The sequence below is a fragment of the Micromesistius poutassou genome (assembly GCF_964030765.1).
Source record: "Micromesistius poutassou genome assembly, chromosome: 10".
Taxonomy (NCBI): domain Eukaryota; kingdom Metazoa; phylum Chordata; class Actinopteri; order Gadiformes; family Gadidae; genus Micromesistius; species Micromesistius poutassou.
Genome location: NC_140280.1, coordinates 11,185,652 through 11,211,933, shown reverse-complemented (window position 1 = coordinate 11,211,933; position 26,282 = coordinate 11,185,652). Strand labels below are relative to the sequence as shown.

The window sequence follows — 26,282 nt, the reverse complement described above, 5'->3', positions numbered from 1 at the left end:
GCACACACACACACACACATCAGCACCGTGCACTACACACACACACACACACATCAGCACCGTGCACTACACACACACACACACACACATCAGCACCGTGCACTACACACACACACACACACATCAACATAGTGCACCTCACACACAGCGCTGCTAGAAAACATATTGGGGGACACACAGCTTTTCTAAACGTTCTTGTAGCGTCCTATGCAGCGGAGGTGGTGGCATCCCGCTATGGGAGTAACCTTGATGAAATGTGACAGCTTACCAGGATATGAATCATTCCAGCCCTGTTAGAGGTGTTTATGATTTAAACAATGGAAATGAATGAACTGCTATAAACTGCCAAGTGAGCCCGGGCAGAGTTAGATTTACAACTGCCTGTGCCCGCCGTGGGCCAGAGTGTTGCACAAGAGGCAACACCTTTGTATCCATCTGGGGATAATCAGGTGAATATGAAAGCTCATTTTATATTGCAGGTTCTACTAGCTCTACTTCTTCAGCTCCTCTTAGCAGCTGAAGCTTCATAATGACGGCTGGCATTACTTATTGTGCTGAATGGACTAACCTTTTCTAGTGTATCCCCAGTCCATTACACTGTACGGTTTGCAGATCTACACCACCAGCACAAATTGTAATGTATACACCACAGTTTGAGAATTCTGAGAAAAAAATAAAAATAGCTTTTAATTCTGGTGAATATGCAAACTTAAAACGAAGGAAGAAGGAGGACGTGATGATGCTACTATGTTGGGCTGGTTTGCCTGCTCCCAAATCCAGATGCGACACCTCACGGGAGGAGCAGGGCTCCATGGAAGTTAGAAAAGTCCACGAAAAGAAAGCAAAAAGTCAGCAAAAAACACCATTTTGTTTCCATGTGGAAAAGAGGCCAGCCCACATGCTGATTCAGACCCTGTGTATGGGTGTCCTTCTAATTTTAGCATTACCATTCTCTCCATCCATAACCACAATAGATACTTTTCACAAACTCCTATGACTTAAACAGCAATATGCATTTCATTATTTCATTACCCTAGCTCAGTAACAGCCCCACTCCAAAACATGCAGACATTATTATTCTCAGTCGGAAGAAGGGCGCCTGCGGTGAATTAGACGGAGAACTGAAATTCCAACATTGGGAACATTACAAAAATATATACATATTCCTGGGATACAAAGTCACTATTTTTTATTTCTGTGTGTTTTCCCTTCTCCCTGTGTCTCCAAAACCAGGGACAGGATGGGAGCACAACATCCACCTCTGTCCACCTCAGTCCCATGAACCCATCGTCACTGAGAACCTATGGGCAGTAGCACTAGTGACTGTTGTCGAGCAGGGAAGGTGAATCCATCTGCTGTACCTAAAGTAAAGTCAGTGGACAAGGGTTCATAGGATGGAGATGTACAACACCACAGTTCTTCCTTATTGTACTGTATATGTGCAAGGAGCCTTCAGAATCCAGACAAATTTTCAGAACATGCAAGCTATGCTATGCTATGTTCTGAAAAGATTGCTGGTTTGGCCGCTAAAATCAAGCCTTCTTTATACGGCCACTTTCATTTGGACAAGTGGATTATTTAAGTTCAAGTTTTTGAAAAACAATGTGTTTTTTTATGCTTTTCATACGTGTCTATTTGTGATTTGTTCATTGGTGTAGACAGGGCACAGAAATTCTGTTAAATTAACTGTTTAATTTAAAATATCAAGCAACTACAACATGTAGTTGTAGTTTAGCTCACTTTTAATTTAAATGAATTCACTGAAGTTTTCTACATAAGTGAATTATTTTTGATCAACTAAATCAGGGATAATAAGATAATTTGAATAAAAAATAAAATAATACATTAATAATAAATAAATAATATCTTAACAATTTATAAATTATTAAGATTTGATGCCACCATCCATAATTTGAAGCCACATACAATCAGTGCACAATTTAATGGCAGAACTCAAGGCAAGGTTGCAAGGTTAGAGTTAACTTTTGCCACAGACTGGCATAAACATCCACACTCTCATTGATTGATTTAGCAGCCACAGCGGCTATGGTCTCTAGGATAGTCTGGGATAGTCACTGATGTCCATTAGACCTCATGTAGCAGTCATGATGTAGCCCCTAGCAGGGAGACTTCCAGCCGTCTTTCTGGACTTGTTCAGACTTGACTCTCTCTTGATCTCCTGAGGAACTGCCCTCTATTATTCCAGCTCCACCGGTATAGACGGCTCTAATGTTCATGTTGGGTATAGACGGCTCTAATGTTCATGTTGGGTATAGACGGCTCTAATGTTCATGTTGGGTATAGACGGCTCTAATGTTCATGTTGGGTATAGACGGCTCTAATGTTCACGTTGGGTATAGACGGCTCTAATGTTCACGTTGGGTATAGACGGCTCTAATGTTCACGTTGGGTATAGACGGCTCTAATGTTCACGTTGGGTATAGACGGCTCTAATGTTCATGTTGGGTATAGACGATATAGACGGCTCTAATGTTCATGTTGGGTATAGACGGCTCTAATGTTCATGTTGGGTATAGACGATATAGACGGCTCTAATGTTCATGTTGGGTATAGACGGCTCTAATGTTCATGTTGGGTATAGACGGCTCTAATGTTCATGTTGGGTATAGATGGTATAGACGGCTCTAATGTTCATGTTGGGTATAGACGTATAGACGGCTCTAATGTTCATGTTGGGTATAGACGGCTCTAATGTTCATGTTGGGTATAGACGGTATAGACGGCTCTAATGTTCATGTTGGGTATAGACGTATAGACGGCTCTAATGTTCATGTTGGGTATAGACGTATAGACGGCTCTAATGTTCAGGTTGGGTATAGACGGCTCTAATGTTCATGTTGGGTATAGACGGTATAGACGGCTCTAATGTTCATGTTGGGTATAAACAGAGACACTATAGAAGGAGGAGACACATCACTGAAAAAATCACCCATTGAAATGCATGGGGAAACTTCGTAACGCCAAGATGGCAGTTGTTTGCACATGTCCCGCCTCTTCCGGTGCCGTTGCTCCAATCATTTTGCAGGTCATACGCGGTCACGCTTTTTGCGACACTTATTATTTTCAATCAGGAGGGAAGAACCAGCAGCTGGAGCGGCACAAGCAGCATCGACTGGAAAACTTCGACTACCTGTTATCTTGTTGGCTCGGCAGCAAAAGCTAATTTTTAAAGCTAACTTGCTGTCAGTGCATTGCCGGTGTTGTTATGCCGTAAATGAAAACTGTGTCGTGAAGCATTGCGCATGCGCAGTCTAAGATTACCTGTAAGAAAAAGGGCTTTTAAAACGTTAATTTAATACAAAACCACCAAACCCTTTCAGCGATTTTAGTCTGTTTTTCATCGTGATTTCAAACATGTGTTTTTTATGCCCCTTAGATCTCGGAAAATGGAGATACAGCTCTCTCCCTATTCATTAGATAGGGCCCTGGTCTTGTTAAGACCAAATAGCTGCCCGAAAGGCGTGGCCAAGATGGCCGCGAGTGAGAGGACTTGCCTAGAAGGACTTTGGTATAAACGTATAGACGGCTCTAATGTTCATGTTGGGTATAGACGTATAGACGGCTCTAATGTTCATGTTGGGGGCGTTGGGGGGTGGTTGGGGGGTGCACTCATTACTTTTGCATTGCTCTAACATTTGGGAACAAATCAAACAACTTATTTTAGGTGTTACGTCAGCTTTTCCACATCTTGTTGCACTTACATGTCTGCAGCAATTGCAACTTATGACCATAGCTTTCAGCAGCTTAAGCAAGGGACCTCACTTTGGTTATGCAAGCTCACCTACGCTCAGACTGACATATGTGGCCTTTAGGTCCTTGAAACCAGGATTAACAACTGAAATACATTTTGGAAAATTAATTTTATCTTCACTAAAATTCGGTCAGCAGTGGTTCTTCTTATTTATGCACTATTTGTTGTGATTCAACCCATGGGATACAACTACTTCTTAGCAGTGAGAAAAAAAGCTATGTGATGGAAAGACTAAAATAACTAATTATTTATACCGAGGGAGTATCTGTTGATGGTTTGTGGTGACTTTAAAAGAGGTGGACAAAGCAGGGCCTCGCACACGTTTTATTAAAAGTAGAACGTTTCCCCGGGCCTTGACAGCAGTGTGCCCCGAGACATTTGTAAAATGTGTTCAATGTGGCCATCCATCAACCCTGGGTTCATTCTGGGGTGGGATGTAGCGTGATTTATTAGGAACATCTCTAAATGGAGTCATCTTTCCTCACCAAGACGTGTTGTATCTCTCCTGTCTCGTGCCTCCGGAGACGTAAGGTGCTGACAGTCTATTGCATTTTTCTTTATCGCACACAGCCATCAGCTAAAGCATTAAGGTTGATCTGAACTCTGGTTCTCTGAAGGAGAGAACGAAGAGACCGTACCAGATCAGCCACCCCACGATGGCTCGACCTAAAGTCTCCCTCCTGGGAGTGCTGTCGGCATTTGGCATTTGTCAAAGTGCTCACGATCATTACTGTAGTTGCTGGTTGTATTTGATGCAGTGGATTTTTTGCAATGCTTTTCCTACCTCACAAATGCTATCACATTATTAGACCAACAAAAAGCACCTCATTATTTTTGGGCTCAGTCATTTAACAGATGCTTTTATCTAAATCGACTTACATTGTGTTTGATAGATAGAGCCCACATTACTCTATATATGGATATCATTTGTATTTCCTGATTGTAAATGATTATGCCTCTTTAAATATGCTAAACAATTACATTGAAAACACAATTCATTATGGATTTTGTCAATCCAATCTATCACAATTTGATAACAAACTTCCACCCCTTTGGATTCTGCCATTTGTCTCACGAGGCATTGAAATAAGTCTTATCTGGACAGACAATTTGCATCACACATCAGCCTTGTCTTTATTGTATAAGCTTAGTGAACAGCATAATACCCACCCCTACTTGCTTTTTTCCTTTGCAATGGCCTCTATGCTTGTGGTATAAAAGTTAATTTAAAATACAATCGACCTGTCGTTTTTTTCCTTTAAACCCACCTCCAAGTGGCCAGCGGTGATTGGCTGTGACATTGGTGGGAGGCAACATGCGGGCTCCAGGCTTAATGTGGCCCATTGTGGCTAGGTGAGGTCATCTGGGGAAAATTCCACCTAGACACCCAGACTGGCCCACACACTTAAAGGACGAGGCAAACACAACTGTCCCAGCAGTGACAAAGAGTGAAGAGGAAGGATGCTGACTGAGCCAGTCCAATGTCTCGTCATTGTTGTAATGTTGGATATCTGTCATGGGAACATAATTACATTACGTGGCATTTTATTAACGTATTATACAGTGGAACTGTATAATGGGTGCTCGTCTTCCCCTAACATGTTGAGGCACTCAGAGCCACTTGGTGTCGTTCCTCATGAGTTGTGTTCTCAGTCCTTGGGTCAGCACAGATAGGAACCCACTCTGCCCACATGCTAATAATAAATCCACCCAACAGGACCTCCTGGTAGAAGACCAACGTTTCTCGTGTAAACACTGACGGAGCTGTTTCTACTGAGGGTTGAGTCCAAAATGTGTCCCACCACCAGCAGTGATAGAAAATAAACCAAGTGGCCCTGAAGGCATTGTTGAGACGCTCCACCTCCACAGGAAGAGACAGGAACAGGGTGTACACACGCTAATCCTCCTTTAAATAAATGTTATCTCGTCTCACCATGGTATCAAACGTTTGCTCTTATTCACACATGGAGCAATTCAGCAACTAAACACAATTACAAAACACAAGGACGTTTTCAATGGATTATAGTCTTCAAAGTCTCCCATCATAATATATAGTAATAGTGATATTTAACAATTATTCACCAAATAATTGTTTTAGTATATACTACACGGGAACACTCCAAAAATAAACAAGATAACACTTTTTGCTGGGATTTATTTGTTTTTATTAGCGGCTTATTTGTTTTTATTAGTGTGTCGAGACGACCGTCACGCGCGATGAAAACAATATCCTGAGTTTGAGATCTCAATTTCGGGATATTGCCCAATATCCCGAGATAGCGAACCAATCAAATTGCGCCATCTTAGGTGGTTGACGTGTAGCCTATAGTAAATAGTGATATGAAGTGGTGGTCCAGTGTTGATGTGGCGGTCGACAGAGGACTGCTGGGGGGCACCACCGTCCCCTCCGAGTGGACACGGTGCTGCTCTGTGGCTCACCCGCTGTAGGAACAACAAGGAACAAGAAGGCTTAACTGAGCAGAGTTCAGCTCGTCCCTGCGGTGGGCGTCAGCAGTGTTTTGGATGTACTTTTGTACACCTGCTTACTGGAGTAGAACTGGGTCAGAGGAAACTTTGCATAGTTGTTTTGTGTCTGTCGCCCAACACATTGCTTTGTTCCCGAGCTACCCGTAGATCATGAAGACATTTGTAAAAGAAAATTTAATTAAAAAGTGTATGTGTGACGTGGTGAATTAAAAGGCGTTCTGTATTCAGTTTCAACAAACTCTGTGAGTCAACGCTGTGAAGCACCTTGATAGGTTTCACCCTAGTCGTCATTCTGTAAAGTGAGCCTGTCTGCCTCCCCTTGAGGCCCCCTAAATTAAATTTCTTCTGCTGGCAATCTTCACAGGTCCTTATTAACAGTGGAGTGGTCAGCAGTGTGTGTGTTAACCACTCCCAGAGACACACACACACACAACGTCTTCCAAGCCCAGAGGTGTTTGTCTCCTTTGTGTTTTCATCTTATCCATATAAAAGCAGGCATGCAGAAGAGAAAGAGAAAGACTCCTCTGGTATTCTCCCCTTTACGTGTGCCGATGATAGCATCTGGCAGAGGCAAGCACTCCAGGGAGTAGAGGTAATCTCTTCCATCAGCGTTTACTACCGAACAAATTAAGTAAGACAAGCACCACTGCCTGAGCCAGCAAAATTTGTCCATTAGCGAAATTATAAAGCCATTATGGAGCACAATTTGGTCCATTTATTTGAGCATGCGGTTCTGAGAGGCGCCGCGTACCCAATTCAGGCAGACGGGGCAAGATGTAGGCCTATATAACCCCACGCTATTGGTCCAGAGTGGGCGCAACGTTTGTTTTTGGGGGGGGCGGGGCAGGAAGGGAAAGGGTTGGGTCAGACTTAAATAGAAGGGGAATAATGGATCTGATTGGAATGGCACGCATGTAGCCAGGAAAAACATTACAATATCCAAGCTGAGCTGGCTGGTGGGAGTCAACGGCAGGGCTCGTGGGTCACTGCTGCTCCATTCATGTGCTGTTGTACAAAGAACGTAGCCATAGGCTAGTCCCCGTTACAAAAGGGCCATATACCACATTTAGAGCCTTTCCATCTCCACACAGTAATGGAACCTGTCGCCACAATATCTGATGGTGTTCCACTGCTGAATTAACGCTAGAATGTCATAGAACGACTAGCTACCAGTCGGCACTGGGCGCCGTGTGCATAGATCGATCTTGTTATATTGCAGACCATCGATCGGTCAATCGAGATCTTCTCTATGTTTTGATCAGACACTTTAATACTTGTGAATATCTACAGTCTGCATGAATGAATTTAAGCATGGCAAATGCTAACAATGCAAGTAGGCAAAAGACCGGTACGTGAGTTCTAGGTCATTTCAGCCCCCAAGGGGGTGAATACAGCGCACACCATCATCTGCCTTTGTGTGGTTCATGTGTACGGTGCAATTATTTAAAATTAAGGATATATCTTTTGATTGTTTTGTTGTTTTGTTTCTCACACCATAAGACACAATCAACATTATATGTTCTATGTCTGTGTGTATTGTGGCCGTCCATGGCAGGACATAGGATTACATCATATGTTCCTCCATGGTGGAGCCATGACCATCATACAGTTGAACCACTATGTGTGTATGAGAAGTCACTTTGTGCATGTGAGCTTGCATGGTAAATGCGTGTGAGCAGAGACTTTTTATATGGATTGGTTGGAGTACGCTATAGTGGAAGTTTGCCATGTGTCCACCAGAGACTTGTAAACCATGAGTTAAATGAAGCCATGCTTGGTGGCCTGAGCAGCTTCTCTCCCCTCTTGCCTGCTAGGGTTTCTCTGGTCTGAGTAAGGAATTAGGAAGTCAGTATCATGATTTGGTAAGTCACCATTTTTTAGACACGAGTAAATCATTATGCAATTTGGCAATGTGTTTTAACGAGATATCACTCCATTTATACCACAACGTTTTTGGAGAAGCATTAAAGAGCGATTTTACCAACATTTTTTTTTTCTTTTTGTCAATTGGTTAAAGTGTTAATATGGTGATATAAAGTTCCTCTTTTATGTTATTATCAGGGGGCAGTCGGGGACAACTGCAAACCCCCCTATCCTCTATTGTAAGCGGCAACACACTGAGCATGATGGGTTTCTGTCCTTAGTACTGGATGTACCTCTCTCCCCTAACACCCCACCACTGTGCACACCTTCTGCAGAAAGATCTGGACGCTACGGCCGCGGTGTTGGCCAACCGACAGGATGAGAGCGAGCAGGCCAGGAAACAGCTCATCGATCAGAGCCGGGAGTTCAAGAAAACCACACCAGAGGTGCGTAGTCATGGTAGTGGTAGTAGAAGCAGCCATAGTGGTAGTCTCACTGTTTGTATTTCTGCCATCCGAGCACATGGCCGGGGTTCATAGGAAAACGATGGACGTGGTGCCCCATTAAGAGAGAGAAGAGAGACCAAAGGCGTGTTGAAACCCCACCGGCATTATGATCCTATGGAGAAACACCACGCACATCCAGGGGAGGGAGGGCCATGCCTTGAGTTGATTTCATTATTCATTATGATCCTATGGAGAAACACCACGCACATCCAGGGGAGGGAGGGCCATGCCTTGAGTTGATTTCATTATTCATTATGATCCTATGGAGAAACACCACGCACATCCAGGGGACGGAGGGCCATGCCTTGAGTTGATTTCAGCGTTGACTGGGCATGATGTAACACACTGACTGACATATTTGCAGTACAGTCCAAAATGGCAGAACGTTCTGTGTTTCAAACTTGCCGCGGCAAAGAGCACATGGCCCGAGCTGCCGTTCCACACATCTCCAAGGGTGTATCACCTGAGCCTTAAGAGAGCTGGTCTGGGTCTGGTCTGGGGGGATGGGGATGGGGCACAGGTCTCTCAAGCCTTGGCGGTGTGTGCATGTCATACGGTGCTTCCAAACTGGCTGTAGTCCAACATTCAAGGCTGTGGTGGATTTAACCTGAAAGCATCAGGACATTGGTTTGAGTCGATGCTTTATCCCCAAACTGCTGTGTATTGAACAGTTCTGAACATCAGGCCTTTATTCCCAGTGCTCAGCCCATGTTTAGCTAGTACCGTGGGATGACGCACACACCACCACGCTTCTCCAAATGGCCATTTAAAAGCGGTTGTGGGATCACGACGCAAAGAGAAAAGTGGATTCCGTCTTAACCCTAGCCTGTTGAAACAGTCTAAACAGATGGGGACGGTTGTACCAGGGCACTGAGCTCTTAAGCATACTATCTTTTAGGTCTGAATTATGTGACTTAAAAAAGCAGTGGTGTATTAACTTTCTGTAATAGACCCAGCACTAATAAATGCTATACCATGGTTATGCACAAACACACCACACGCACCTACCCAGATTCAGTACTCTATTCAACGCACAATGCATACACTGTCATATCTACGCAACACAAAACCGGACTTCATTTAACATTTAGCACAAGCCCCTTGGACGCTTCCCTGTCGAGCTTCTATCACAATCACAACAAACTCACAGGCACACACACAGTGGACAGCAGTGTTAACCACTCATTTTACCTTCTAGGGAGGATTCTTATCGCATGGCTAGCCAAGGCCAGTCTGCTGCCAGGTTTAGCTGGCCATATCCCCTCCCCTATGAAGTCACATCCTGGTTAGTGTGTGTGTGTGTGTGTGTGTGTGTGTGTGTGTGTGTGTGTGTGTGTGTGTGTATGCGCCTGCATGTGGATTATTGCCGTTTGAAAAGTTCTGAGGAATCAGTGTAGTATGACTATGTCAGTGTCTGTTATATTTATTATTGGGTATGTTGGTCAAATGCTCACACATTACTAAAAAACAATCCCTGTGATATAGTATACATACCACATGACATGTGGACTAGTTATTAACAGAACACAAACATAGCACCTGGTTACAGGGACTCAGTCTGGCAGAGCCGCCTATCAAGACGGAAAGTCTGGGACACACCATTTATTAACTGTGTCAGGAACAGCCCACTTATCAGGAAGGAGGACGCGCCACCAATCACCAACCCTGTGCTGGGAACCGTTAGAAAACAGACCTGTGGTAAAACCATTTAAAATGGGAGTTACCATAATTGCTCAGTGGTCTGCCAGAGGAATAAATAAACCCATAGAATGCAAAATAAACTTGATTGGCCGTGTGTTGTGCCAGAGCTACGTCTCCATTCCCACGGAGTGACAACGCCAACTCCCATTAATAGTTTAACTTGCTCTATGTATCCGCCAATCAGGACTGGCCACATGGTGACCCAGTGCAAATGAAGGTAAGAGGCGGAGCCTACAGGGACCTGTACACATGTGACACGCTGTCTGAACCCTGAACTTGGATTCCAAACGCACCAATCAGATCGGTAGTCGGCGAACTACCTCACTGAAACTACCGCTGTACCGCTAGAACAGTTTGTAGTTTGTTGGGATTCTGCCCCAGTACAGTTTGTAGTTTGTTGGGATTCCGCCCCAGAATAGTTTGTAGTTTGTTGGGATTCCGCCAGTCGGGACAACACTGGTCGCTTTGTAGCCGAGTGTTGTGAGTGGTTTTACTTCACCTTGAGTTACTTTAAACAGATATGAATGACTATAGTGGCCAGTAAATCACTAGAAATGAATAAATTACATTAATTAAAATGGGAGCATGAACTTATGCGCTCATGTATACTGTATAGAATATACTATGACAACACAGAATATACTATTTTGGAGAATATACCATTTTTGTATGACTGTATGTCCTGATTCGGTTCAGTACATTTATATTCAGACATTTTGCAGAGACTTACTCGTTAGTGACGAAAGTTTGGCTGAAAGCAATCAGAGCATACAACCAATTTATAGTAACTGTAAACATTCTGAAACAACCACTGGACAGGGTGCATGAAGCTTTATGAAGGGAGCAGCTTATCAATAGGTAGCTGCCTAATTATTTTACTTTTAAAGAATCGATCATCCCCTGGATGACTGGATGAAGTACCCTTTAAAGGAGATGAGTGGGACGGAACAGGCCAATAGCAGCATGGCGAGGAACACTGAAGAGAGACCCAAATGACAAAATGTCCATTTATAAAATGTGAAAAGGCCACAGACGTTACGGGCTTGGCTTGTCTAAGCCTATCAAGGAGTCCTGGGCTCCTCCTCTCCTCCCGAGCTGCTTTGTTTCTGGCCATGGAAGAACCCTCACCCCTCCCCCAAGTTCAGCCATCCCTCACCTCTCTCGTCTCTACTCCTTTTCAGGAATCCCGTGATGGCTCCCTCCTCCCCCTCCCTCTCCCCCCTCCCCCTCCCTCCTCCCCCTCCCCCTCCCCCTCCCCCCTCCCTCCTCCCTTACAAACTCCTTCCAAGTCCTAAGTGTTGATGAATAAATGGAAAAACAAAAAAAGCTGTTTTGTCTCCAACTGTCCAATAAATTAGGGTTCTTTTCCATTGAAACTGTCTCGAGTGGCAATTTATGTGGGGGCTTAATAACCTATAAGTACATTAATCGTGGTGCTGGGGGAGGGGCACTGTTGCACCAGAGGCCCCATTCTCTGGGAATTCTGTGAACTCTTGTCAAGGAGGGAAAGGCTAGTTTAAAAAAGAACATTGCCAGGGCATGGCAGACCATCTTCAACACCCAGCATGTATAGATGTGCCCTAATCTGACTATAGCCTGTTTAAGGAGAAAATGTCAGTACGGTGCTCATGTAACCGGGATCATATTTTCTTCAATCAAAGATATGGTTGGGAAAAAATGGTTTCAATAATTCGGTGATCATATACATACACATACACACACACTGTAATGGGACCAGTGTGAAGAGGAGTGCGTTGTTGTGACTGCTCAATGCAGCGCAGAGTGTTAAGGTGCTTAACGGGCTCGGATACGGACAGCTAAAAGGTGGACATTTAATGATGTCTTCTTCTGCCAAGTCAAAAAAAAGTCAATGCTTTAAATCACTGAATGGTTTTATCAGAGCTGTTTTTTTCCCCTCCATTCTTTGTCCATCGTTCTCTCCTCTTATGGAGAGGGTGTGAGGAGCTTGGTATGCCTGGTACTACCAACCTATTCTTAAATCACTTTCTGTTTATTACAAATCATCCAAAGAGACACCAAATACAAAACAGAAAATAAAAATACACACAAACAGAGAGCCCCAGCTTAGAGGAGAGCGGTACTATTTAATAAAGATACCATATTCTCACTGTGATCCTCAACAGTAGCAAGCAACTCAACTAGGATGCAGTGGGTCAATAGAGGGCGCTAGGGTGCCGCCCCTCCGTGAAATATTCACTCGAATATACTATGCCAACTATGAATAAACTATTATACATACAAAATAAATCAACAAAAATGCATAGCGTTTATCTTCGTTTAATTGTGTGATAGACCGTACTTGCAACTGCCAGCAACCATTTAAATGCGTCTGAACGTCAATGATTTGGGCTACGCTAGTTATTGGTCATTCGAAATAAAGCCCTCCTTCAGGTCAGGGGCGCTGGCCAAGTTGAAGTCAACGTAAGCTCGCGAACTTTTTGCTGTCTATCAAGCAGAGACGGCTTTTCACTGGCGCAAAAAAATCGCCATCAGGTCGCACCAGTGTGCGCCCCAGGCCAATGGTATGGCTTTTCTGTTTTTTTATCACCACACGATTGAACAATTCAGCGAATCAATCAAATAGGCTACCTATCTCAGCAACACTCGCGCAACACAACTACAGCAGAGAAAAGATGGATCGCTAACTAGGAGAGAGTTGTAAAAGCACTTTCCACCCATTTCAGTGGAGGAATTGGACTCCCCAACCAATGTTATACTTAAAAGGAGCAAGTAAGTTCCATATTAATTTAGTCTTTCGGCCTGTAGCATATAAACAATATAAAGCAACTGTCCCATATTTCTAACTGCATTTGAAATAGCCATTGAGACACAATAATGGACGCTATAGGACAGTGATCATGATTTGCCTCAATATCATAATAACAACAATGGGTAAGCTTGTAAGCTTGCCCAGGCCGTGCAAGTCAGGATGTAGGCTATGAATCTGAATGAATAGTAGGTAATACGTAATAGGTAGTGGCCATCCCCAAAATGCACCAGAATACAGGAAATCAAATCTACCAAATTCATTTTTTTCTATTACTGCGCCCCACCAACAATTTTTATCACCAGCCGTCACTGCTAGGATGGTTGACGACGCTGAATGAAGTAAAAGTCATCCCTGTTTATCCAGCGTTTCTTTATTACTCATTGGTCAACTCTCCTGGCCCGTCCTGTAACAATCTTTCTCCATATGCACGTCGACTATAACCTTTCAGCGGGAGGAGGAGGACTCCTCCTGCCAGTGTCTCCCAACCTCTCCTTTCTCCTCAGTTCATGTGAATATTATGCCTGGTTTGTCACTCACAATGTTTCCCTTCCGGTTAATTCCCATCAAGATTAACCTTTCATTTCCACACATTTCCCTTGAGTAAGCCAGTGTAAGTTATTTCTCTGCAGCAACACATGGATTAGTCGGCCTTTCCTTTTCTCGTTTCCAACATGAACTGTCACTACTGACTACGGTATGATCTGTTTAAGATGTTACATTATCATTGGGGTCTTGGACTCATTACATGTTGTAAAACATAATTTCACATATTCTTTTTCCATTCAATCTCTGTTTTATCAATTTGTGTGTCTTCAACCATTTTATGTTCAATGAACTCTCCAAAGTCGACCTGGCCACAAGGAAGTTGTAGATCTTTGAGACTAAGTGTGTTTTTTTTATTTGGGTCTCAAATGAATGTGTCCCATTGATAAGGATTTGGGGAATCCAGTGTCCTTGTAGCTGCATTTTTAACTGTTGCATTTGAATGCAAATACAAAATAGCCTGCTATTTATTGTAGCTTCTAGCCTGCTTCTTGCCTCTAGCTGGCATTGGTCAGATATCTTTCATCAGCTCCTCCCAGATCAGTTTTGTTATTGATCCTTATTTAGAGGTGAGTCCAGACTGGTGCCTGAAGAGAAATGTAAGCAGAGGGTGAGATTAATTTCCATCCATTTCCCAAACACTCCGAGCCCCTGATATAGCTTGGTAGTATTTTATCCTTTAATCTTGCTGGTAAAGGAAGAGTCATCATATATAATTCAGGACTAAGGCTAGGGCTACTATCATTTTAATAAATTTGACTCTTAATCCTAAATATTTCAGACCTTCCTTCGCCGTGTGGTGAATGCTGTTTTTGTACACCACACGTTCAATGGCATAGCGGATTTCTCTGGGTTACTGATGAGAACCAACACATCTGCATACATAGACATAATGATTACCATTTCTAATATCTAGCCCTTCTGTGTCCAAAGACATTTTGACAGATAAAGCATTTTCTTCTATCAACATATTACTAATCCATAATCCCATTTGTATTCTTCAGATTGGCTGCCATCGTTCTAATGAGAATCAAGACGTGGGACTTTCCCTCTGTCGCCCACCTCAGCGCGCTAGCAGCAGCCTTCAGTCTGTTCATTGGGCCATCTGAAGGGCTGGCACTACACCCATAGGGGACCTGGGACACCCTACACTAGGGTGCAGTGAGGTGGTGAGACAGTTGGTGTGGAGTGGTAGGGTTTAGGGAAGGTATGGGACAGCACTTAAGACCTCATTGCTTCCACGCTCAAGTGCTAATGAAAAAAACTGAGGAGAGATTGGGCAACTTTGTCATAGGCTTTTGATAGGATAAGGAATGGCAAATTAATTAAATTTGTAAAAACTGAAGCTATGGGGCAAGTATGAAAACATTGAAACAGGACATTTGGGTCCCTTTTCTCAGGAGGTTACAGTGTTACATCACTAGTTACTTTAATGGCAGTCATTTTGTAATGTAACATATTACTTTTAACACTAACGCTACCCAACACTGATAATGAGGACGCCTGATCTCTAGAGAGGTCATCGCCTCGACCTCTGGTCCAATGCTGCTCCTTCCTGTCCAACCAAGGCCTGAGCCAGCACTTCCTCTTGTGCTGGTGAGTAAATCCGCAAGAGAGTCTTTGGATATTTTGGTCATTTCTTGCCCTCACCATTCTACTTCTCCTACTGAGAAGCCACACCATTGAAATAATGTCAATAGAAATGTTGGCATGCTTACGTCCCAGGTAGGACAACTCCAGAATAACTTACACACCAAGCCCAGTTAATTCATCAGTTGATGACCTGTTCTTGCACCAATAAATACATGACCTACAATTAGACAGTAATGATTAAAATAGGACAGAGGAACCTACTTTGAAATATTGGTGCTCAGATATGACGCTAGTTTAATAAATCAAAAAAGCTACTTTTTGGCCTACATAAGAAGGAATGCAGCGTACAGTAGGGGAAACAGGTGCAGCACCAAAGACAGATGGCACAACACTGAATTACCTACTTTAACACATGCAGCAATCGCATAATGGGGATATTTCTTGCAATGCTTAATGTCTAAATGTAAAATCACCACTATCTGATTTGTAAACTCAAATGTGCTGTTTTAATCCTTCATTTTTCAAAAATGTTTGATAATCAATTGTAATAATATTATGAACAATATATCACTTATATATTCTGTTATCTCTCAAAACATCAAACCAGCAGAAGGTTGTTTGGTGTATTTGAATGGCCTACTTATCTGTGACTTGTTCAAATGTTGATGAATTGTGATTCTCAAGTGACTTGAGCTGTATTTCAATCCAACCAGACATAAAGTGTACTTGCTCTACTAGATATATGGATAGATAACATTTTACGATTCCCCAAAGGGAAATTCCTGCATTACTACAGCCGAAGTGGCCAGGCCACTGGCGATAAAGACAGAATAAGAGAAATAAAGACAGATATTATCTCTGTCAGTATGTACAATAATGTGCAGTAAAACATGTGTGATAAAGAATAGCAGCAAGCAGAGCAGAGCTCTATGGTCCAGTTCAGTCTGGCTCAAGTCACTGGCCATTGAACAGGATCAGCGAGCCACGGAGTTGACTGGATGTCGTTCTCTATTGCTCTTCCTACTCAGCCCTCCTCTGTTCGCTGAGAAACGTACAGGACTGCCCGTCTGGGTTAGTTTTCCCCCAGACTGCCATACCCTATCAGTGGGAGCGGCAAAATGAGCGTTCCTGACAAAATGAATATAGTAATTAGGGCTGATTCGTTGGCACAGCGCCAATCCTCGGGCTGACTGGCGTCTCGCTCAGTTAATTACAGCCCTGCCTGTTTAACGCCACAACGCCAGAGAGATGTTCACGAGGCAGACAGCCTAAAACTCCCTTTCTTTCTTTTTTCCTGGTCTCTCTCTGAAGCTCCTCTGAACTCTTCTAAAGGCCTGCTATTGATTTCACAGCAGAGCTGTAATGTAGCCTGAGGAATGTGGTGGGTGAGCAGTACAGACGGAGGAGAGCAGAGGGGACAGTGGCTCACCTGTTAGACGGCAGTATCGTCTGACCGAGTCGGTGGTGGGGGGGTTTGGAGGGGGAATATACCGCCTTTATATGCTTATTGATCGGATCTACTTTAAGATGCTGCGTAGATAAGGTTGTTATTATTATGATTATTATTCTTGTGTTATTATCATTTTGTATTCATTATTAATATCAGTGTGTCGGCTACAGTAATCATAAGGAATATAGAGCGTAGGACCAAGAGCCTCATGCCCAAAGACACAATCATCACTCCTCCATTCTGTTAATGTGTCCTCTTCTGAGCTGGGAGCCGTGACATGTGCCGCTATCTTTAGCTCAAAACGTATATTTGGTTCTATGGTAAGTGTCCTCAAAACAGCTGCCAGGTTTAGACAGTGAGCAACAAAAAGCCCAAAAAGAGGAACTGTAATTGTGGCTAGCCCGCGGGCTAGCCTGCAGTCAGCATGTCCGTCTGCTTATATTAGACCCCCGCTCCTGCTGGGCTCTCATTAGCCAATCAGCTGCTTTAATGCCACCTCTCAGCCAATGGGGAGGGGGACTTAGTGGGCGAGCAAAAACCACTGTTCAATAAAGAGAGAGTGTGTGTGTGTGTGTGTGTGTGTGTGTGGGGGGGGGGGGCTTTGTAAATGAATGTAAGGGCTGACTTTGTCTTGAAACCCCGACTCAATAATTTAGCGTCCTGCTGACGCACATCCTGGAATGACGCAGCCACTCTGACTCTGCCCCCCCCCAGTGGGCCGTGTGGGGGACAGGCTGGACACTGTACTAGAACACTAGTACTTTACCATCATGTGAGGAGTAAGAAGGAACAAGCACCCATTGGCTGATAGGCTGAACGTATTGACTTTATTAGCTATAGCTTCGACTCGTGTTTACATGAATGCCTTTTGAAGTGTACAGAAAATGGTTATGTGTGCAAAAGGTCCCTTGTCAATGGTGTTATCATAAGATGGGTCAATCTGGAAGACGCTCTGCTATTGGTTGGTTTGAATCAGATGGACATCATGTACCTCATCACATCCACCCTGTCTGTCAACACATCATGTACCTCATCACATCCACCCTGTCTGTCAACAGCTTTGCACAAGGTCGTTGTGTATCACAAATGGAATCGTGTCAACAAGTAAGTTATTATTTGCCTTGCAGAACTGCTCCCCAGGAAAAGAGGATTTGTGGTGTGGGGCATCATCTTTCCTGTACGTTCTCTTCTTTGGTTACTAGAAGGTCATCTGCGCCCAACAGAGTAACCCCCCCCTCCATGGAACACCCTCCTACCACCATGCCTTATTTCAAACTGCTCCACTGTGCAAATATTGAATGGATATCCATACTGTGGTGGGAATTTGGCCCACGTCAATCGTTTCAGTGTAAACTGAGTAGGAATAAAGAGTCACCCGAACTTATAACAATTAGGCTAATTGAATTAAGCTTACAATAACAGACAACAAACAGACAACAATCATTAATCCAAGGCCTAACTTCCAATCATCCGAGGCCTCAGATGGTAGTTGGCCCTGCGTCTCTCCGGGAGCTCCACAAGGAGCAGTCCAATGTATTGGCAAACACAAGGACTTGTTGACAGTGTAGTCAGGATGCTGAGAACAATGCTCCAGTAAAACCATAGTATTGGTTCACCAGAGGGTAAACCATCGACCTCGTGAGGATGTCATAAGGGGACGTAGCCGGGCCTCATCAGGTGAAGGCTTCTGGACCTTCCCCAGGCGGTCAGGAAGACACCAACAAATGGCAGCTAGAGAAACAGAATCAGCCATTTCTTTATTATCATTAATCCGATGTGTTTAAAGTCATTTTAACACAACCTCTCCTCCGGTGTACCTCGTGTGATTCTACCTCTCCGCCCTCCCCCCTGGAGAACATGTGCACCAGGCTGTGGGTGGTCTTGTGGTGGGAGACACAGTCTCAGCTCTCAGCTCAGGTTTCAGACTGGGGGAGGGGACCATTCTTAGTCCTCTGGCTCTCTGCATATTTATGCATATGTATATTTATATATATGTATATATATATATATATGTATTTATGAGTTTGCATATGTATACATATGTGTGTGTGTGTGTGTGTGTGTGTATGTATATGTATATATATATATATATATATATATATCAGTGGAGGCTTCTCCAGTGAGGAGAGGCAACATTGTTGAGAATAAAAAATGTAGATTGCCCAGACTACTGTAATGAATTAATGCCCTTAAATATGACTACTTTCATGCCTTTGTATATGTAATGTTTGTTTCCTTGGGTAAAGGGACATTAGCACCCCCTATCGCCTATTGAATATTACTTTGGGGAGGACGTTCCACGAATAGGCTGGAGCCCTGGCTGCGCTATGAACCAATATGAAGAAGTCCTGGCTGCGCTATGAACTAATAAGTAGGAGCTCTGGCTGCGCTATAAACCAATAAGCAGAAGCCCTGGCTGTGGAGCAGCCCGAAGGGAGGGTTTATCCCCTCAAGTCTCTAGGCTACGAGAACCAACAAACCCGCTCGTATGCCTCGTTTCCACCGAGCGGTGCGCTACTGTTCGTTACGGTACAGTGTGGCTCTGTTCGCTAATATTGGCGTTTCCACCGAGCGGTGCGGTTCAGTGCGACTCTGTTCGCTTATATTGGTGTTTCCACCGCCAAAAGTTGGGCAAGGTCGAGAAATAAATGCGCTGAGCCTACCTATTTTTCGACACTCCTCCGTTGGGTTACCAAGCCGTCTGAAAGGGTGGCGAAAACGTGGAGCTACACACGCCGTTATTCTGAATCACTTTAAAAATATCCCGTTTGGTATGCCCAGGTCACTGATATCTTTGTAACACAAACAGCGAGGACGATTGACTTGATCTATAAATGAAGTCCCTCAATCTTAATTGGCTTAACACCATGACCAACATTCTGAAACATCCATTAACATCCACATTTGCCTCAAACAACGTTAGGCTTACAGCCCATGTCAATAGTTGTGAAATGATGTTCTTGTTGTTCTTTTAATTGTTTGTTACTCTGACCGTTCTGCTGGATATTGTGGAAAGTTGTTAGTGAATGGTTCAGAGCATGATGCATTTTAAATGGCATCACTTTTGGTCTTGCGTCTTATTTTTTCTTAAAACAATTGTAGCTGAAAATAAACATAGCCAAATTACAATCAATAACTTCAGTCATTGAGGGCAAAAATAGGCCCAATGATAGGCCCCGATTTTTTTATTTAGTTTTAGAGTAGAGAAGAGTAGGCCTGATTTGACTAATTGGCTTTGCATCCTTTCCTTCTGCCCTTGTAGTCCAAGACATGCTGCCCACCAGCTTTCAAAGTACAATGCTGCCACTGGTGGATTTGTATCAATTGTATTCACATAATTATCCCTCCCTGCTATTTCTTAGTTCACCAAAACACCCTGAAACAACTTGAGTCTCACATACTTATGCCACCATACGCCACTAACAGTGCAAGCAGGCCAATGGCAACCAAGCGCGCAGTCCTTCCTCCCTCACTCTAAAAACCACCAGCCGCCACTGATATATATATATATATATATATATGTGTGTGTGTGTGTGTGTGTGTGTATGTATACATTTCTATATATATAGTCGTTATATATAGTTGTAAATCATTTTTGGCAAATTATTTATATCTTTAGTAGTTGATGATCATTTAGGGTGATACAGGGGATAGTTTTGCGATAATGTCCCGACTTGCTGAACATTATCCCATCCATATATTTGTATTTGTTATCCCAGCTCGTACTCCAGCCCTAACTTTAGTAAGACTCTATCACACACAGCTGGGGATTCACTTTACTGAGAGCCCTCTGGTTCCCTGCTTACCGTTGTTCCTCTGCACCGTTGCAGCCGTCATTACATCATAACCATTAGGAGATTGTGTTTGCTGTTTGAGATGTTTGGAATCAACATTTTGTAATTATTGTACATTACATTAAGATTTTCTTTCATCTTTTTTTTGCACATCTTGATTAAAGTAAAGGAAATAATGGACTCTGTAATGATGGAATTGAAACGAAAGTCAAGCGTCTAATGAGTACCCTTATTTTAACCTGTTATTGTCTGGAATGGGAAAAGGCAAGGTTTTGCCGGTTTACACTGTTGTCACACGCTGCACCAGAACGTTATTACACACCCAGCTCATTACACACTACCTACTTGTGTAATGACACTGTAACAGGACACCGTAATGTCAATTGTTTTTATTGATAAATGATATCCATCCATTCCAACTCCTGCTTGGTCACTGCAGGTTATTTTTAGAATGGGACCCCCCCCCCATGTTGTCCCTCACTGCTGACCTTAATGAGTCAGTGTCTGTGAATGCAGCCATGCACACACGTGCACGCTTCATGTACTCTGGGAGCCTGCAATAGATAGGCACAAGCCAGCTATTCACACTGAACCCACTCCTTTAGATATCCAACATGGTACTGCGCAACAACGGTCATTTTTGTTGTTGTTGCATGGTGGTGCATAGTTTCCTAAAGCAACAATTGGTTGATTGATGCGCCGGCGCGTGTGACTGAAGGCATGTTGTTTTGTTTCCTTCCTATGAAGATATTCATGGTCTAGTATTTTTGGTTGGCATTGTCGTGAATTCGTTCCGGTCTGTTTCAACGGAGAAAACAGCTCCCTTTGCACCACGATCACAGCACTGCTTTCAAATAGCCAACGAGAGAGATTTACAGTCCTGGTGTAATGAGGGCCATAGTCCTCGTTACACCAGGTGTAATGAGGGCCATAGTCCTGGTTACACCAGGTGTAAGGGGGGCCATAGTCCTCATTACACCAGGTGTAAGGGGGGCCATAGTCCTCATTACACCAGGTGTAAGGAGGGCCATAGTCCTGGTTACACCAGGTGTAAGGGGGGCCATAGTCCTCGTTACACCAGGTGTAAGGAGGGCCATAGTTCTCGTTACACCAGGTGTAATGAGGGCCATAGTTCTCATTACACCAGGTGTAACTCATTTCATGTGAGCTCCCCATCCTAAGCTACCTACGCCCTTCTCTGCAAACTCCTATTTTGAATTCATTTTGGTAGCTTTGATGTAAAAGTTACATAAATCAAAAAGTCCCTATGGTGTCCAGAGCAAAGAGTCTCTTCACGTTTTGCTTTAACACAAGACGATGCTGCTGGCAGCCTCGTCCAGCTACCATCAGTAGATGTACTAAACATGTGGATTCCTTATTACCATCCATAAATGACTATGAGCTATTCTCAGCTCTCCCTCCTTCACATTCTTCATGTCTCTCTCTTTCTCCATCCTTCTCTCCGTCCCTCTGTCCGTCTCTCTTATTGCCTTTGTCCCCTCTCTATCTCTCCATCCTTCTCTCCGTCCCTCTGTCCTTCTCTCTTATTGCCTTTGTCCCCTCTCTGTCTCTCTTATTGCCTTTGTCCCCTCTCTGTCTCTCCGTCCTTCTCTCCGTCCCTCTGTCCGTCTCTCTTATTGCCTTTGTCCCCTCTCTGTCTCTCCATCCTTCTCTCCGTCCCTCTGTCCGTCTCTCTTATTGCCTTTGTCCCCTCTCTGTCTCTCCGTCCTTCTCTCCGTCCCTCTGTCCGTCTCTCTTATTTCCTTTGTCCCCTCTCTGTCTCTCCGTCCTTCTCTCCGTCCCTCTGTCCGTCTCTCTTATTTCCTTTGTCCCCTCTCTGTCTCTCCGTCCTTCTCTCCGTCCCTCTGTCCGTCTCTCTTAGTGGTGTATTTTGTGTAAGGCGCGAAGAAGGATATGCTAAGCACATCTGCTTTCCCGATATATCTGGACTGTGAGGCCTCCAGCAGGCTGGGGTTCAAAGCCAACACGCAGTCTCTGCATTCACACTTCACTTGTCCTTGCAATGTGAATTTTCTATGCTCCGTTTCACCGTTATTGTTTAGCCACAATCCTCCTTCCAGGTAGGAAAACGTGCATTCATGATGACCGTGTGCGGTCAAATAACTCCTTACAAGGTCAACACAACCCCTGGAGACGTGTCTCCTCACCGCCCCCTGGTCTGTTCCTCAGGAAGAGCTTCTCTCAGACGGCCACACACACGCAGCTCACACACACACACACACGCAGCTCACACACACACACACACGCAGCTCACACACACGCAGCTCACACACACACACACACACACACACACACACACGCAGCTCACACACACACGCAGCTCACACACACGCAGCTCACACACACGCAGCTCACACACACGCAGCTCACACACACACACACGCAGCTCACACACACACACGCAGCTCACACACACACACTCCGCAGAAGCCACTTCATGTGGCCCCCGTGCATGTTCCAATTTGCGCGGCTGGCTGGTTGCAGGTTCTTGTCCCAAAGCCACCACTAAAAATAGCTCTCCGGCGGTCGCCCAGCAGCCCAACGCCCTGCCCGCGATTCATAGCTAATTATGATCCGCCGCTTTCTCCTCTGCGTCCTCGCTCACCTGCACGTCTCCGGCCCTCCGGGAGGGGGCGGGTCTCCAGCGGCCGCGGCTGATTGATGGTCTTGTCTGCTGGAGCTGAGGGGGGGGGGGGGGCAGGTCTCTGAGCCTCCTGTACAACGGTCACCCCTTCGTCCTTTAGTGTTCTGCCCAGTTCCCCTCTGCGGTGGGGGGGGACTCATCTGTGTTGGTGTTTGTGGAGTCAGTGGGGGAGGGGGGCAGCGCAGAGGCTGACCTCATTCCAAGAAACAGTACCACAGCAGACCTTGTGTTGTTTATGTTGTGTTGCTTTGTTGGTTGATGTTATGTTCGCAGGTTCCGTGCAATGTATATATATATATATATATACTGTATATATATAAACTGTAAGTATGTATGTAAGAGAGAGAGAGAGAGAGAGAGCACTCCAAAGCCACAGAGACAGAAAACATCTGACAATCGGTGATGGTGAGGCTTGCCGCGTTTAAATAATTCACATCATTGTTCCCTGTGCCCCGACATAGTCCCAGGGACCTCTCTGCCTCTCGTGGAGACAGACCTAAACAGAGGACAGAGCACACTATGTCAGGGCAGCTCAGTGAGCATATCACCCATTAGCACTAAGAAATGTCCCCGTCCCCTTTAGTGTCAGAAGACACCTGGGATCATCTCACCACTCCACCCATTCATACCGTCTGCTTTGTAGAGTGTGTGTGTTTATGTCTGTGTGTGTGTGTGTGCGGATGCGTGTGTGATTTTTGTCATACTTTGTTGACCATCAGTGTAACGTCTCAACAGATGATTCAGTGAAACACACATAGGAAAACACTGATTCATGTGAGAAAGACAAGACGTCTCTATCTTAGTCCCAAGCACGGCGCACACACACACACACACACACACACACACACACTAAGTGGCCATATCCCCCACAAGCGTTTTGAAACTCTTCAAATTGCCAATTGAAAACAGTTGGGAGATTGTGAAATTGACTGAGTCGTTTTTGGGAATAAAAGTGGACCTGAATGCTGTTTGCCCATGCGGTTGTTTTTAAATCCTTGTGGATCTCTTATGGTATGTCCTTTCTTTCTCTTAACTCTGTCCTTAGATGTATTTTAGGTTAACACACACACACCTTATTACAGCGAGCACTGAGTCACTATCCTCGTTTCTCATTCAGCCCTCCCTCCCCCTTCAACGCATACACACCCGGAACCCCGCCCTCACCAAGTAAAGCTAAGCCCCCAAATAAAACATTCATTTGTTGGATTTCAGCCTGACTGGACAGACATGCAACGCAGAAACACACACACACACACACACACACACACACACAAAGTGACAGAAAGGGAGAGGATTACCAAGCATGACTATGAATCATGTTTCGCCCAAATGCATAACTTGTACCTGGGGCTTCTCTCGGTGTGTGCTAGTGTGTGTGTGTGTGTGTGTGTGTGTGTGTGTGTGTGTGTGTGTGTGTGGAGCAGGGTGATCTACTTGCAATGGCAGCAACATCAGTCAGACTCTCCGAGGTTCAAGAGCCGCATGCACTTACTGGCCCCTGCCGTTAGCTCCCCAGGACCACTGCAGAAAACACACGGATATGAAAAGCTGCTTGCTCTGTGTCCTCGCCCGGCACTAAAGTGGGGGGGGGGGACTGCCCTAAAATCTTAAGAGAGGATGTGGCGTCATTTTTTTCCTCTTTTTTTCTTTGGTGGTAAATGGGTTGTTTGTGTCCAGGACTGTGTGTCCCTGGAGAGTGGACGCCGGGCCCGTGGTCAGGCACACTGCTCCAGGAGAAAGGCTGCACTTTCTCTCACTCCATTGCCCTCTTTCTAATCTTTCTCTCTGCATCTTTCTGTAGAGCACTGCCTTGTGTGTGTGTGTGTGTGTGTGTGTGTGTGTGTGTGTGTGTGTGTGTGTGTGGACCTACAGGCTTGCTGCCCCTGGAGGTCTGGGCTCCTCTCCAGAACAGGAAGCAGTCAGGGGTGGGCGAGAGAATCTTTCTTTCTTTCTTTCCTTTTCAGATTCCTCCAATGCCTTGTGGTTGACTCCTCTACATGTGTATGTGTCTATGCTGGTTCCACTTGGCCTGTGCCACTCTGCTTCTTAATATAAAGTAATCTGTAACACACATTAGCATATATTTATAGATCAACAATTTCTATACTGGTTAAACCAGTGAAAACCTCCAATGGGATTGTGTTAGTAAAAGGTGTTTAGTGGGAATTAAATCTAAACAAAATAAGCACCAACAATCCTTTTCTCTTTTTGAATCCAGTGCATCAAAGCAGCGAGGGGAGGCCTTCACCAACACAAGGCTGAAGCTTCCTCTCCATACTGTCCTGTGTTCTCTTCTTTCCTGCATTCACTGCCCCTCGCTTTGACCAACACTTCTTTTAATAGCCCGCTGTGCCCCTGGTTCTTCTGTTCCATGTAAGGAACAAAGACCCGTCCAAGCCTTGACTTTTAGCACCCACATGCTCGCTACTTTGCCGTTATTCATCGCTCAGACCTCCACCTACAACATGGGATTTATTCACTCCAGGTCTCTGTACATCAATTTCAAGCAGCATGCAATGGCATTACCAGGCATGTGTGTATGTGTGTGTGTGTGTGTGTGTGTGTGTCTGTCTCCGTCTGTCCAACTGGTCACACATAGCACATCTGCTTTCTGCTGTGTGTGTGTGTGTGTGTGTGTGTGTGTGTGTGTGTGTGTGTGCCGGTGTTCACTGCGGACCAGGGCCTGGGGAGCCATCTTGTTCCAGGTTAACAGTGTTATGTTGAAACCAGATGTGTGCGTGTTCTTTTTGGTTTCCTTTCTTTCTCGTTGTCACATGTCGTTGAGGCCTCCCCAACAGTTTACAGAATGAGTGGACAGCGCTTTAACCGCTGCTAGTGGGAGGCGTGCGCGCCGTACCGCAGTAGCCGCACACGGAAGGAATCCATCTCAGGGAACCTCCGTCTTTGTTCACGTCAAAGTGGTGAAAACACTTTCACCACCTCAAAAGGCCCAGGTACTGGGACAAGGCCAGTTCAGGTTGGATTACATTATTTATTCTCACATGATACATTATTCAACTTTTGGTTTTTAATAACGTTAATGTTAATTAACACTAACACATTTGGAAGTGTACCTGGCTGTGACGTCACTGAACTGATCCAGCCTGCAGTGCACAT

General features: G+C 44.6%; 1 protein-coding gene across 1 annotated transcript in view; it reads left to right on the top strand.

The window, feature by feature from the left end:
• Positions 1-26,282, top strand: part of cux1a (cut-like homeobox 1a) — a gene marked incomplete at its 3' end in the record, with an annotated part of 96,088 nt that overhangs the window by 22,042 nt on the left and 47,764 nt on the right. Inside the window, 1 exon segment of the mRNA XM_084474222.1 lies at positions 8,458-8,568. Coding sequence (XP_084330348.1) covers positions 8,458-8,568 — 111 coding nt within the window.